Raw genomic sequence first — 14701 nt, 5'->3', positions numbered from 1 at the left:
GATTGAATTATCTTTAAACAATGCCAGTTTTATTAATAAAATAATAATACTTGTGACAAGTTTATCTTACCAGCAACCATGTTTTAACTAGTAATTTTTTAAAAATAGATGAAATACAATTAAAGCTAAGAAATCAAACCCTAAATTTTCTATATCATATCTCAAAATCATAGCCGACTTAAGCTAATGGTCACACCCAAGATCTTCACTTAACAATAGGTCTAAAAAATAAATTAAATATATTTGTCAATTATATTTTATGAAATAAAAATTATCCTCACTAAAAAACAAAGATCCCAAGTTTAAAATGAAAATTATTTAAGGCTCTACTTGTCAGAGATACATAAAAAATATTTTTTAATAATTTTAAAAGAATATTTTGCTCAAGATCTCCATTAATCTTAAGCCACTGTGCTCAAAATTTAACCATTATGTTGATGGAACTCACTTAATTGGAGAAGATATTTGGTAAAAATTACTAATGGTCTATTATCCAAAGAAATTGTAAGAAAAGGGGGATCAATTCATATTTGTAGAAAAATCGGGGGCTATAATAAAAAAAAACAAAACAATAGAGATTAGGGGACAGAAAGGCAACGCAACGCAAGTCGGCAACTGGAATCTTTCAATCTCCAACAATTGATTCTCTTTTATATTCTCTCTTTAAATTATTTCAATAAACCAGCCCCTTTCATATTTCATAATTCATAATTCACAACACAAACCATTTTTATATTTGTTTTTTAGAAAAAGCAAGCAAAAACACCCGAGGCTTCCCTAACATCACAACATGACGGTTTCTTCTGCAGAAAATATTGTTGATGATGCGTGCGTTTTTTTTCCTTTTTTTCTTTTAATATTTGCAAGCTATTTATTGGGTCCTTTTAAGTTCTTAGATTTGTATACAAATTAAGATCATTAATGTGTTTCTGCTCGTCTCTTTTATTTCATTCTTTTGATGTTGGTTTTCTCTTTATTTTTGGAGTTAGGATCCATCTAACCATGGCCTTGATTTTCATAATCTCGTTTCTTAATGCATTTTAGATTTTCCATCATATACGTATTGAGTCAGTAATGGGAGACCCACAAGTCTTTGTTATTATTATTTTCCCCTGTGATCTGCTAGATAACATTGCATGCATTGCTCTCGATATTATTTTTTCTTCTTTTGACAATTATCTTAGGACAATTCATCGAGGGTATACAGAGGTCTTATAAGTTTCCCAAAACGTAGTTGTTTTTGTTAGGATTGATCTTCCTTTTTAATCGAAGCATGAGTGCTGTTGATAGGAACTGGTGGTGGAAGCTAGCTAGGATATGATAGGTTCAAAGTAGTTGGTTGCTCCCAAATCTGGAACTGTTGGCTATGAATGCTTTTAATAAGTTAGTAACTGTCCTGTTATCACTTTAAATCATAATTAGGAGCCCACATCTTTCATACATAGACATGTGCCTGATGAAACAAGCTTAAATGGACAAGTTTTTTATATCTTTTTTTTTCCTCCTGTCAAAATCATGTAATGTTGGAAGAAAATGAATGACGAGAAAGGATATTAGTGACTCAATCTAGTGGCAAAGTGGTGTTGACACTGGTTCTTGATGCTAAAGTAACTGCCTGATAAGCTGGTGATAAAAGATTTGTACTGTTCGCCGTTTGGGATTCTTCATTATTTGATCACACTCGTTTTTTTGTTTTTGTTTTTTTAAAAAAATTGGATGCAGTACATTCTCTCTCTCCAGGCTTGCTCCTTTGGAAGCGATACTATTTGATGTTGATGGGACTCTCTGTGACTCAGATCCCCTCCACCACTATGCCTTCCGAGAAATGCTTCAAGAGGTAATGCTTCTGTACTGAAAACTCAGGTCTTCATTGTGTTGTGATCATATTTTTCTTCCACACACATGTGCATCACACCATGCAAAGCTGTAACAGGAGATGTTCTTTCCTTGAGGAGTTGAATATGTTAAATCATGCTGTCTAATTGATAGACCTATCACTTAAGCTATACTTTTTGAAAACTACTAATCCAGATTGGAGAACTAATCACATTGCGTTGTCCAACAGATAAATTTCAATGACGGGGTCCCAATTACGGAGGAATTCTTTGTTCAGAATATTGCTGGCAAGCATAATGAGGATATTGCCTTGTCCCTCTTTCCCGATGATCTCCAGCGAGGCTTAAAATTCACGGAGGATAAGGAAGCCATGTTCCGAAGGTAGATCACCTACTAGTTAGTTCCTCTGTTGAGATTCTCTCTTGGTCCAAACCATGTAACCTCTTCTATTTGAAACAGGTTGGCATCTGAGCAACTTAAGCCTATAAATGGTCTATACAAATTGAAGAAATGGGTTGAAGACCGTGGGCTGAAACGAGCTGCAGTTACGAATGCTCCAAGAGCAAATGCTGAACTCATGATCTCACTTCTGGGCCTCTCAGATTTTTTTCATGCTGTTATCATTGGGGATGATTGTCAACATGCCAAACCACACCCAGAACCCTACTTGAAGGCTCTTGAAGTGCTCAATGTGTCAAAGGACCACACCTTTGTGTGCGAGGTTGGCCTTCTTCCTAGATTTGTTATTTTCTAAGCTTCTGAAGCTCGGGAGATTTTCCTAACATTCTGTTCTGTTTTTCCTTGGTTAGGATTCTGTTTCAGGCATAAAAGCTGGGGTGGCCGCCGGGATGCCTGTTGTTGGTTTAACTACCAGAAACCCAGAACATTTATTGCTGGAGGCAAAGCCTACACTTCTTATAAAGGATTATGAAGATCCAAAGTTGTGGACAGCTCTGGAAGAACTTGATAAGCAAGCAGCTGCTGCAAAACCTACCGCTTGAATAATCTCCTTGGTAACTAGAAGGATTATGATTTACCTGAATAATTCTTTTCCAATAGAACTTGCGATCTTACCCCCTGAAGCTGCTTGCGGTCTGACATCAAGCGCATTGGACCATAATGAATGGCGTCCAATTGGTCTTAGGGGACGTGTCACTCCTAACATTCATACAGAACATGCGTATGCAGTGCTTCTCAAAGGTATTGGGATAATCACTTGAAAATAAATGGAATCACAATCCACAATTGTATTCTACTTTCGGTGTGTAATCTGAAAACAAATTTATATTCGATCATTATGATCTGATTATGCATTTTCTGATAATTACTATTCGGAACTCTTGTCACTTTCGGAGCCACGTCTTTGCAAATAGGCCCTTCAGAATGAACCCTTCCAACCTTTCACCGATTCACAGAATGATAATGGCACAATCCAATCTAGCTAACTTGGTTGTCAGAGTTTATGTTGAGATTTTTTATTCAAACTACAGTGGGGGGGATAAATTTATGTGTTAGGATTTAAAGAGTATCAGCTAGAGGAAAAAACAGAATACTAGACTAGGAGAAGTTTGTTAATATTGAAATGCCTCGGGCCGTGATCATGTCAGCATTTATTAATAGACTACAAAGAAGTAACGTGAATTGCAATAGCTTAAAAAAATTAATAAGATATGAAAAGCACTTTGAGCCACTTGCTGATGCACAGCACGACAATTCAGTCAAGGAACAAGAAAAAAGAAGGCAGCGAACCAGCCCACCCGTGTCTTTTGCTCCCTTTTTATAGATTCCCCTATTTGGTTCTCTTCAATTATCTTGGGCTCTTGGACCTCTTGTTCATTCAATACCCCCTTGAAGAAGAACAAGCTCTCTCTTCTCAAAGAGTATAGATAGGCCCTTGTGCTATTTGCAGCCTCGCATCAAATTAAAGCAATGACAGTTTCTTCTGGTGAAAACTCGGTTGAGAGGTATTTCTCTTAATCTCCTTTCGTGCTTGATCTTCGTTTCCAAGTTTTAATGTTGATTGTGTACGTCAATGGATGTTTAGAAAACCAAAAAGGTTTTACTGCCTATGATTCTGTGTCTCAGTCTCAATCCACTCCGTCCTGTTTTGTAATTAATTACCTGGTTCTACACCTGGTGTTTTGTTTATGTTTTAATTACATGTATCATTTAGGAAGAGATTTTAGCAGATATTAGTAAAAGCGTTAGCATAAAACTTCAGAGTTGAGACGCGAGAATAAAAAATGTAATGAATCCATCGGATCAAGTGGCGCTGAGTGTTAGGACAGCTGAAAACACATCCCTTGTTTTCTGTAATCCACCTAACTAGCCAAATATTGTTTTCTCGGCTGATTATTTCATGGAACCTCTTTATTGAATGTAATACAAATTTTAAATGGATGGTAAGCACGAAGATGGAAATGATGTTTCTAATGGTATTAAACAAAAACCAGATCCAAAAAGAGTTTCATTTTCACGTTGCCTGAAGTTCATACATCTCAGCTTTTTTTGTGGAAAATAGATTAGGCCCTGGGGAAGGAAATGGATAAAGGCGGATTGAAAATAATAATAACCAAGTCACTGCGCATGATATGATAAGCAAACTGGACTGAAGATGCAATTTTGATGCTTAGTTGGTGGTTAAGAAATCAGGGGCACGACTCACGAGCCATGGCGATTGATGATCTTGATTCAAATGTCTTCGTTTTCTGGGTGCAGAAAAAGCTCTCTTTCTGGATTTGCTCCACTGGAAGCTGTATTATTTGATGTTGATGGAACTTTATGCGATTCTGATCCCCTTCACTATTTTACCTTTCGAGAAATGCTTCAAGAGGTAATTTGTTTAATGAATAGGGTCGTTGTTTCTGATCAATAATCAAATGAGTTAAATTACACAAAATGAAGTGGAGGGGATTAACCAACATTTTGGTTTGTAATAGATAAATTTCAACGGAGGGGTTCCTATTACCGAGAAGTTCTTCTCTGAGAAACTTTCTGGCAAGCATAATGAAGATATGGCTTTGGTTCTCTTCCCTGATGATATTGAAGGAGGCATGAAATTTCTTGCTGATAAAGAAGCTTTGTTTCGGAGGTAAAATGCCAATGTTCTTATATAGTTAGAAGTTTCATGAAGCCCTTACCATGAGATTTCTCCAATGGAAAAACAGATTGGCCCCAGAAAGATTGATGGCTGTAAATGGCTTATACAAAATGAAGAAATGGGTTGAAGATCATGGCTTGAAACGGGCTGCAGTTACTAACGCTCCAAGAGAGAATGCTGAACTCATCATATCGATTCTGGGGCTCACAGATTTCTTTGAATCTCTTATAATAGGAAGTGAATGTGAGCATCCAAAACCACACCCAGACCCCTACTTGAAGGCTCTTGAAGCACTCAAGGTGTCAAAAGACCACACTTTTGTATTCGAGGTATCCCTTCTTCCCTCAGCTCCCTCCAAATATTGCTCCAAGCCATTGTTCTTTCGTGAAATCTGATGCTTTGCTTTTCTGGTTTTCACTTGAACAGGATTCTGTTTCAGGGATAAAAGCTGGAGTGGCAGCTGGGTTGCCAGTTGTTGGGTTGACTACAGGAAACCCAGAGCATGCGCTGATGGAAGCGAACCCTACCTTTCTCCTCAAGGATTATAATGATCCGAAACTCTGGGCAGCACTGGAAGAGCTTGAGAGTGCAGGAAAAGCTGTAGTTTGAATAATGCATTGGCAAAATAGTGTATTACTGCTCATCCTTCCACCATTATTCACTGCTTAACCTGTAAAACGTACTGCTTGAACAAGGATCACGATCACAGGCTTGAATAAGCTCACAAGCTTGATTAAGGGCTTGCGTTGTCATATGAGGTCTAATAATAGCATCTTGACGGTTAAATTCTTCTGTAAATGCTCAAAGTGTCTTTTCAAATGCAATCTTATTTTTGCCCTTGGTAAGTGAGACTAAGATTTTTGAATAAAAATAAAAGACATTTTAAAAAAACAATTAAATTATCATAGAAAACTAATAAAATGACTTAGTTATAGACAAATATAAAAGCCCGCTGATGTTTATGGATTTATTTTTAAATTAGACTAAAAAGATTTTGTTTTAATTGCTTTGGCTTCCTTTTTTAATCAATGACAGTTTATACCTTTATATAAATTGTTGATATTTTATTTTTTTCATCATATTATTGAATTTAAAGATTTTTGCAGAATATATAAAAGTCTTCCTCTATTAATTTTAATTTTAAAACTTAAGAACTCTAGTTTCTATTCATGGTACACGTTACAATACACGAGCTTGACTGAAATTCATATGCATTTATCGATATAAGACTAGTAATATATGTTTTTTTTTACTGCTGAAAAACACGCACAATACCTTAACATTATCTATGTACACTAGAAAAGAAACTTGATTCCACCAGGGACGTAGCGTGTGCCAACTGAAGACCCACTAAGAGCAGTGTTATGTTATATTGGATGGAACCCTGTGATTATGATAGACGCAAAAATACATGTTGGCCCCAGAGAGACTGAAGACCGTAGATGGCTTATAAAAGAAATAATAATAAATAAATAAATGGGCTGAAGATCATGGCTAGAAACGGGCTGCGGTTACTAATGCTCCAAGAGAGAATGCTAAATGACAAAATAAAAATAAAAAATGGGGAAGGGAATAAGCTAGATTTCAAACTAGGAAAGTCAAGAAGCATTTGGGAAGGCGCTAGTGCGTATTTTCAAATTTTAAATTAATTTTTTGATTTTTTTTATATTAATATTAAAAATAAATTTTAAAAAATAAAAAATATTATTTAACTACATTTTAAAGTGAAAAAAAAACCACCACCATCACAATACTAAACAATTAAAAAAAAAAATTCCTGAGTAAGGATTATAAGAGCAATCTACCAGACATCCGCAAATGAGAGTGGTTGAAGGACTTGCAACAGAGACAAATTCAGGATATATAAAAAATCATCCCAGCTGAAAAAACTAGGATTGGCTGGCACGAGAGGCTAATATAATCCGCCTGCCGTATCATGCCTGTCAGTCACTAACTATATCAAATTTTATCTTCATGATTCATCTCATGCAGCCCATGAGACTGAATCAATCTCATCCCTTGCATTTTTGTATAACTCAAGCCTTCTTGCACATTTCTGCCTCCTTTCCATCAATGCAGGATCTTCATCTAGCAATGCTGCAAGTTGCTTTCCCTACAGAACAAATGACTGAAAAATCAATAAAACACGTACTTGTAATTGTCTTGCAGTAGGCAAATGGTAAAAAAATAATAATTACCAAGTTTATATGACATCAAATCCCCATTGGAGAATAAAAAATGCTAATGTTTTTTCCCTACCTCCTTTTTACCCACTTGGGTATAAAAGTGATCCAGTAAAGATCGCTTGGCCTCCTTCACTTGACAATGAACCACAGCCTTTGGAATTGAATTCCTCAGTGTCTGAGACACCATACCAACATAAGAGGATACGTTTGATCCTATTCTACGAAAATGCCCCTCTGCGTATCGGTCTACATTAGAGACAGTTGGATCTCCACCCTTCTCCGCCTCTAGGGGAAGTTTCCTGAAGAAATCAACAGTCAGGTAAGAGGATTCCATTTCCACCAACCTCAAAGTTGTCTTCTTGCTGTCTTCACGGAACCTCTCCAGTGCATCATAGGCTGCAGAAGCTATTTCAGCTTGAAGAGTTGGAAAGCGCTTCAACTCCTGTTCATTTCCCAAATCACTAATTATCATTCTTTCTAGACCTTTTACAGTCATACACCTGTAAAGTTTCTGAACTCCAAACCTGGGTTTCTCCAATTGACCTCCTTACGATCTCCTTCAAAATAAAGTGAACCTGCGAGATAACACCGATCAATAGAACTTATTGCAGATTCCATGACTGGATAAGATCTGACGGAATTTGTATTAAGGAATGGCGAAAGTTGAGACAAAATTTTATGACCACATCTTGTGATGCAAACCTTTGTTACGTATCCAGAGACTCTTATTCTTAAAAGACACTACTTATTTGAATTAACTTTGAAAAGGATTCCTGAACGTTAGCCAAACTTCCATTTATTTTTCTTCTGTAATGTTTTGAATACATATCACTCAGATATCATCCATAGCCCTGAAATTTCCTGAGGCTTCAGACCAGCAAACATCTCATGAACATATAAGAATTCCTTATCCATCATTATCAGTTACTTAATATGAAAACTCACCATGAAGAACAGATGATGGAAGTTTAAAACAAGAAACATGGTTACTTACGGCATCTACAGAAGCTTCAGCAGGGCCTCTGAAGTAATTAAGTGCACCATCAATAAGACGTCGATAACCTTGCTCTGGTGCAATTAGATGAGGTTGATATCCATCTGCCTCTGAAACCACTTTTCTTACATTTTGCAGAGACAAGTGACGGTCAAACGGAAGCTTCCTCAAAGCAGTAGGAAGCTGGTAGTCAAAAACTCCATAAATTCGATCACCACCAGGACGCCTGAGGTTTAATAAAAAAAAAAAAACTGGTTATAGTAGTTCTAAGAATCTAATCATTCAGATAATTAGAAAGGAAAACAATATCATCAAAAACAAACAGCTCATAATGAAGAATTGATGGGCATTTCTAAGATTGATCTATTCAAATATAACGTGAAAGAACAAGTGCACTTGAATCAAGAGAATGAGAATTCCTTCAATGCAACTATGCATGTTTCCCTTGAACACAAAATCAATCAAAACTGAGACCTGGCCTTATTTATTTACTATTGATATGATTCAAAATGAAGCAACAAATTGTGTTATGATGCTGCTTCCACTAACAGCTGGAAACAGTTTCATTAACAGAAAGAATGGTGAAAAACAAAGTTTGTTATGGTACCCTCCATCCAAATGTTCCTTGAATACACGATCAAATGCTCGGCATAACTCTAGAATAGTATATAGCTGAGCCTGTTACACACACATAACAACAATTAGTAAATAATCAACCCAGCTCATGTCCATCTATCAACAATAAACAAATAGTACATGAACTCCTCACCCCAGCATCAATTGTGACAGGTCTACCAAGGTGATCCAACTCTGATTCAAGATCATCGATGCTTCTATTTATTAAAGATGTGATACCTGGTATGCGAGTTTTAATTACAGATTCCAAGTGCTAGAAACACATCAATTCTCATTAGTGATCAGCAATTGTACATCGAATTGAGAAAAAACTATACAAGTGGAAAAATGCTAGCATAAGTTGGAAAACTGTCAACATTACATTAGACATGCAGAGTTAGTTTCTGAAAACTAGGGGATAAGGTGAAAAGAAAAATTTCACCCTAATAGACTTGACATTTAGCAATTGATAAAGAAGCTGGGATAACAACAAGTGGAGAAAATGTTGTCAGATTCGCATATAAAGCAGAAATTGAACCTTGGACAGAAGTTTTGCAAGATATTCAGAACCCATTCTGCCAGCCAAGTGTCCATAATCAGGACTGGTGGAAAAGAACTCGCGCTCCCTTTGACGAGCAGCAATCATATCCACATTTTTATTAATATCAGCTTGAGAGCGGTTAACAATTCCAACCCAAGGGTGTTGAAGTGGGTAAGCCCTTCCTTCAAGAACCTTAAATTACACAGAGAGGAATGTAATTAAGTATAAATTATCAAATGCAAAGAAACACATGCTCACTAACATAACTTATAAAAGTACAAGGGGGTTTGTTTGATTTTTATTTTACAGTCATAAAACATATGGAATGCTCTAATTATGCCCATTTTGGACTCAATTGATAGAACGGATTAATATTTTTCACATATCCTCTAGACTGAAGCGAAACATTTCAGTACTGCAGAATTGCAGTAGAACAGAGAAAAGCAAGAAAGTCTACATCTTGTGCATTTGTTCCCTTATCCATCAAGTCAAGCTTTGTCAACACCCCGAATGTCCTTTCACCTGGAAAGAAACAGAAAAACTCCATATCAAGGAAAGAACACCAAAAAAAAAGTAGGGGAATGCACCATGAAAGGCTGGGGTGAGTCCTAAAAAAAATAAGAGAGCAGAAAGTAAAACCTGTTGGATCAACTTCTCTAGCAAGTTTGATAGCATCAGATGTTGCTATATCTTGATTGGCTGGAGTTATGGCCAGAATAATGCAATTTGACTGCATTCCATTGGTCACATATTAGTGCATTAAAACGTAGGGGGGCAGAAGCAGATCATAAAGAACTTGAAAATAGATATATTTATCAATTCTCACAAATTTGGGATGATAAAAAAAAAAAAAAAATCCTTTCCCCAACTTCTGCTGGATAATGTTCCAAACCCCAACCTTAATTACTTCAACCTACCCATCCTTTTTACCAATAGAGCTTTAGGCCAAAGAGAAAGCTGAACCAATTCCCTAAAGCAAGTCATACAACTGAATTTCATGAAAAGAGAGACAGAACACACTAACATCCTTTCAATTAACAAATAGAGATTGATTACATGGAAAAAACAACAGATCAATATTAACCAAAAAAAGTAGCAATACCTCACACATTCATATCAAAAACCAATCACAAAGTATTGGAAACTTCATTCATTATGATCAATGGAAAACAGACATTATACAGTAGTTTAAAAACACTGAAAACGGAAAGACTAATAAAATGAAACTCCTAGAGCTTCTACTGTGGTTTGGAGCACACATGTGGTGCGGGTGGAGCCCCTAATCAAGTCTCCCTTGGCCACCAAAATTTTGCTTTTGCTAAAGACAAATAACAAGAGTCCTCCAGAGAGGCAAATTAGAAAGCATAATTGATGAAGAGAACCATTGCACAAATTGAAAGAAAGAGGGTAGACATGCAATAATCGAGTAAATCTAGTCATTAGTGTAAGTGTATATACAAATCTACTGAAGTGTATACAGTCTTAAATCCACAAATTGTGCATATTTTTAGCAATTTATGATATGAATATTACATCTAATGCTCAAAGTGATAAATTTTATCAATAAATTGCTCAAAATAAGTTTGATCTACCTTCTCAACATATAAACGAACCATATTCTCGATGTCCTTAACAATGCTCTCTGGCTGACCCTCTATCATTAACAAACATCTCTAGTTATGCACTTGATGGTTGAATGAAGAAACTAATAAATATAGCACACACATTTTAACAGAAGAAAGGGCAGAATCATACAGGAGAAGGAAAGAGAAGTGTACCTACTGCAACTTTTGTTAAACCAGGCAAATCTATTAAAGTCAAGTTAACAACTGCAAAAGGAAAAAAAAATGATATACCATGAACATTCTGCAAGAAATTGATAAATGCAAAACGAAATTGTAATTCTATTATGATCCAGTCAAGATAAGGGTCACTATAAATAGTGTTCCGGAAAATAGATGTAATATGATGTTTGCTGCACAGCTCAACTTCTTTTACCATTTGGGGAGTAGATACTCAGATGAATAGGAACAGGAGATATCTGCTTTGACTTCCCAGTAATTTTATCAGTTTCGTCTTGAATTTCCTTTCGGACCATAGCTGCACATGAAGAAATACAGTTAACCACTGGTAAATGTACCTTCTACTCCAAAAGATAAGAAAAGGGTAGAGAAACACAAACATTGTATAGCCAAATAACTTATATCTTGTAACAGTGGCAGTTTCTGATAAACAACTTAATATGGCCAAATAAGGAGAGAGATCACATTTGAATTATTGGAAGAAAGCAGTCAACCAATATACCACGAGAAAAGTTCAACTATGAAACCTATCAAAATTTTAGTCGGAAAGCCATTAGAACCCTTATGTTTGAAACATGTCATCTCAAATAAATCATCTAATCATATCAAAATTCAGAAGCACAAAAACAATGCAAAATGTCAAAAGTGCAAACAGAGAGGGAATCTGGAGCAGGCTGGGAGATAAGACACATATATCTGGTCAGAATTTTTCACCAGAAAACAAACACTTAACTACTTTCTGAAAGATTATGTAACTAAGTAACGCAATCATACATTATAATCAGCATAACAGATCACATACCGAAATCTGTGAATCTCTCCCTTTGCTTGTGAAGAAATTCTGCATACTCAGTTATCCCTGGTTCTGTCTTGTGCAGTTGCAAAACCAAAGGCCGCCTTGTCACGATGCCTGAAAATCGCACGAAAACCATAAGAAATAAAACGTGGAAGGAATATTTTTTCTTGTCAATCAAACCAAGGAAACTTAAAAAATTTTCATTTTTCATTTTCTTTTCAATCTTAAAGTGCAATCAAATTTCAAACTATACCAATATATAACCCAAATTTTATGCAAAACATTATTGATGTAATTAATCCAAACAAGCGAGAAACAAAAAAAAATTCAAAAAACTTCAACTTTTCTTCTTTTTTTCCTCAAGTTACATCAACTAATAATTCCAAAACTTTCAATTTATCCATTCTTTTAAGTTTCAGTTTAAATTCACACATGTAAACAACAAAACAGAGTCCAAAACTAAGAATGTAGGTGAAAGCAAAGGGGAAACTGCAGGACCAAAAAAATGTTCCACAAAACAAACCAGGAAATAAATATAAAACTATTTGCTAAAGTAGTTTGACTCAATTGACTTGAAACTTTAATACCTAAGAAAACATTCACATTTTCTATTATTTCTTTTAAATTTCTCAGCATCCAATCAGATTTTAAGCTAAAATCAACAAAATAAAGAAAAACATAAATTGAAAATTTACCTGATCCTCTTGGAAGAAAATCTCTACCCACAATGCTCTCCAACACTGATGACTTTCCAGAACTCTACAATAATAAATACACAAAAGCATACATATTGTAATATTTATTACCTATATACGTATAAATATACACTTGGATATACATAAATATATGGCCAAAAAATTGTTTTATTTGCATTTTTGATAAATTAATTTTATTCAAGTTAAGAGAAAAATAAATAAAATCCTTAGAACGAAAAACACATTCTCATTTGAAACAGAAATACAAAGCAGACGTTAACAGCTCAAAAACAACTACTACACTCAATAAAAATATCAAAACACATAAAAAATCATACGTATGCAACACATGTAAAGACATGATACGTATGCGTGCACGGTACACGGAAAAACAATGTAAAAAGTAAGAGGAAAATAAAGAGAAACTTTCAAAAACAACCGCGTCCACTTCAGATTTCCAAAACACACAAATATATATAACAAAAATACAGTGTGAGTGGAGATATAGAGAGAGAGGAGGACCTGGCCACCAACAACGGCGACAGAGGGAAGAGACTCCCAGAGAGTAGGCAAAGAAGCGGCAGCGGCGCCACCAGAGTCACCGCCGTAGTCACCGAGAATAGTACAGGCCCTCTGTATTCTATTAACAAGACTAATCAAGCTCTCCATGGTAGCCATTTGAGAAGAAGAAACCTTAGGTTTCTCTTCTGTAACTGCAAGATGTTTCTGCAAGGAGGTAGTTGCGATTGTTTTTGAATTTGAAATGGAGCGCAAAACGGAAACTAAAAAACACGAAGTGATTGTGACAGAGAGCAGGTAGAGGAGAAAGATAAAGAGAGCTATTTTCGCTTTTCTTGTTTTATTTCGATTATTTGGGATTTGAGGGGGAGAGAAAGTATGTGTCATTTATACTGATGCGCCACGTCAGCTAACCTTACAGTTGGTTTGAATTGGAGTGGACCTCCCCGTGACTCGAATTTGAACTCCCACTAGGTCATCGCTTATCGTATTTTTTTTTTAATGGCTAAAAATCACTGTTGGTCCCTGTAGTTTTCGAATGTGATCATATTACACCTTTTTATTTAAACTTTTGTCACACACTATCAGCCTGTACTTCCTTTTTTTTTAGTCATTCAATAACCTCTGTTTAGTTTTTAGCAATTTTAGCCTTATTTATGGTTTTTTTTTTCAAATGTGTATGATTCACCATAAAAAAAAACGTATTTTACTAAAATATTAAACTTCATTACATTGATTTACTTTAAATATATTTATTACATTCAAACTGTGTATTATTATATAACTAATAAAATGCATCTAGAGACTTTGTTAGCTGTTACTTTACGTATTCTAGGAATTTTTTTATATTATATATATATATATATACACATTTCATATTTTTTTCTTGAATTTTAAATTTTAGTATCTACTTCAACATGGCATTGTTTTTCACAAGTCAACTAATGGGTTTCTAACTTTCTTGGTCAATTAATGGGAAAAGTAAATAGTGAGCCTTTGATAACCAAACGTATTAGTAGATGTTTTTTTTAAAATTTGAATTTTGAATTTTTTATTTAAAGTTATTTTTTATGTTTTTTATTATTTTAATGTATTGTATTAAAAATTATTTTTAAAAAATAAAAAATATATATTATTTTAATATATTTCTAAATAAAAATACTTTGAAAAATAACAACTATTATATTATTAAATACCATTGTAGTGTGACTAAATTATTAGCAAATGATTTAATTTGATTAAATTTAGAAAATACAAGGATCAAAAATGATTTTTACTTATTTTTAATTTTGTTAAATATAAACAAATGCTATATTTGTATATCTAAATTCTTTTTATAAGAATATGTTTTTCAACTATATATATTTATATTTATAAAGCTCTTACGGGGTTTTTACAAGTCTTTTTAGTCTACAATATATCTATATTGTATTTTATAGTATAAAATTAGAACCTATTACAAAATTTTACGATTCATATCATTGTCCATAATAATCAAATTATTAAATATGAAATGGCTAAAATGCTTTACACACATAAATATTTTATATATTTTTTATGACTATTTTGTGTTGACAATAAAAGCTATTGCTGGACCAAGTTGGCATGTTAATTGAA

The 14701-nt window shown here is 34.6% G+C and overlaps 3 protein-coding genes across 3 annotated transcripts; 2 read left to right on the top strand and 1 right to left on the bottom strand.

Moving 5' to 3' along the window:
• Positions 1-671: 671 nt before the first annotated feature.
• On the top strand, positions 672-3168 carry LOC133683104 (haloacid dehalogenase-like hydrolase domain-containing protein Sgpp). The gene is made up of 5 exons (XM_062106630.1): positions 672-828; positions 1723-1837; positions 2066-2217; positions 2296-2557; positions 2646-3168. Exons 1-5 carry the CDS (start codon positions 791-793, stop codon positions 2835-2837), a joined length of 759 nt encoding a protein of 252 aa, XP_061962614.1. The 5' UTR covers positions 672-790; the 3' UTR covers positions 2838-3168.
• Positions 3169-3299: 131 nt separating this feature from the next.
• On the top strand, positions 3300-5734 carry LOC133683113 (haloacid dehalogenase-like hydrolase domain-containing protein Sgpp). Its single transcript, XM_062106642.1, has 5 exons — positions 3300-3800; positions 4555-4669; positions 4776-4927; positions 5004-5265; positions 5363-5734. The coding sequence occupies exons 1-5, from the start codon at positions 3766-3768 to the stop codon at positions 5543-5545; spliced, it is 747 nt and encodes a 248-aa protein (XP_061962626.1). The 5' UTR covers positions 3300-3765; the 3' UTR covers positions 5546-5734.
• Positions 5735-6699: 965 nt separating this feature from the next.
• On the bottom strand, positions 6700-13429 carry LOC133695752 (phragmoplastin DRP1E-like). The gene is made up of 15 exons (XM_062117697.1): positions 13088-13429; positions 12566-12629; positions 11877-11984; positions 11271-11372; positions 11051-11101; positions 10865-10926; positions 9912-10002; positions 9730-9794; positions 9270-9464; positions 8886-9005; positions 8724-8794; positions 8117-8342; positions 7647-7697; positions 7196-7564; positions 6700-7049 (listed from the first exon to the last, which is right to left on the bottom strand). The coding sequence occupies exons 1-15, from the start codon at positions 13241-13243 to the stop codon at positions 6921-6923; spliced, it is 1860 nt and encodes a 619-aa protein (XP_061973681.1). The 5' UTR covers positions 13244-13429; the 3' UTR covers positions 6700-6920.
• Positions 13430-14701: the final 1272 nt, after the last annotated feature.

Source organism: Populus nigra, chromosome 1, assembly GCF_951802175.1.
Source record: "Populus nigra chromosome 1, ddPopNigr1.1, whole genome shotgun sequence".
Classification (NCBI taxonomy): domain Eukaryota; kingdom Viridiplantae; phylum Streptophyta; class Magnoliopsida; order Malpighiales; family Salicaceae; genus Populus; species Populus nigra.
This window is presented reverse-complemented; position numbering and strand designations above follow the sequence as displayed.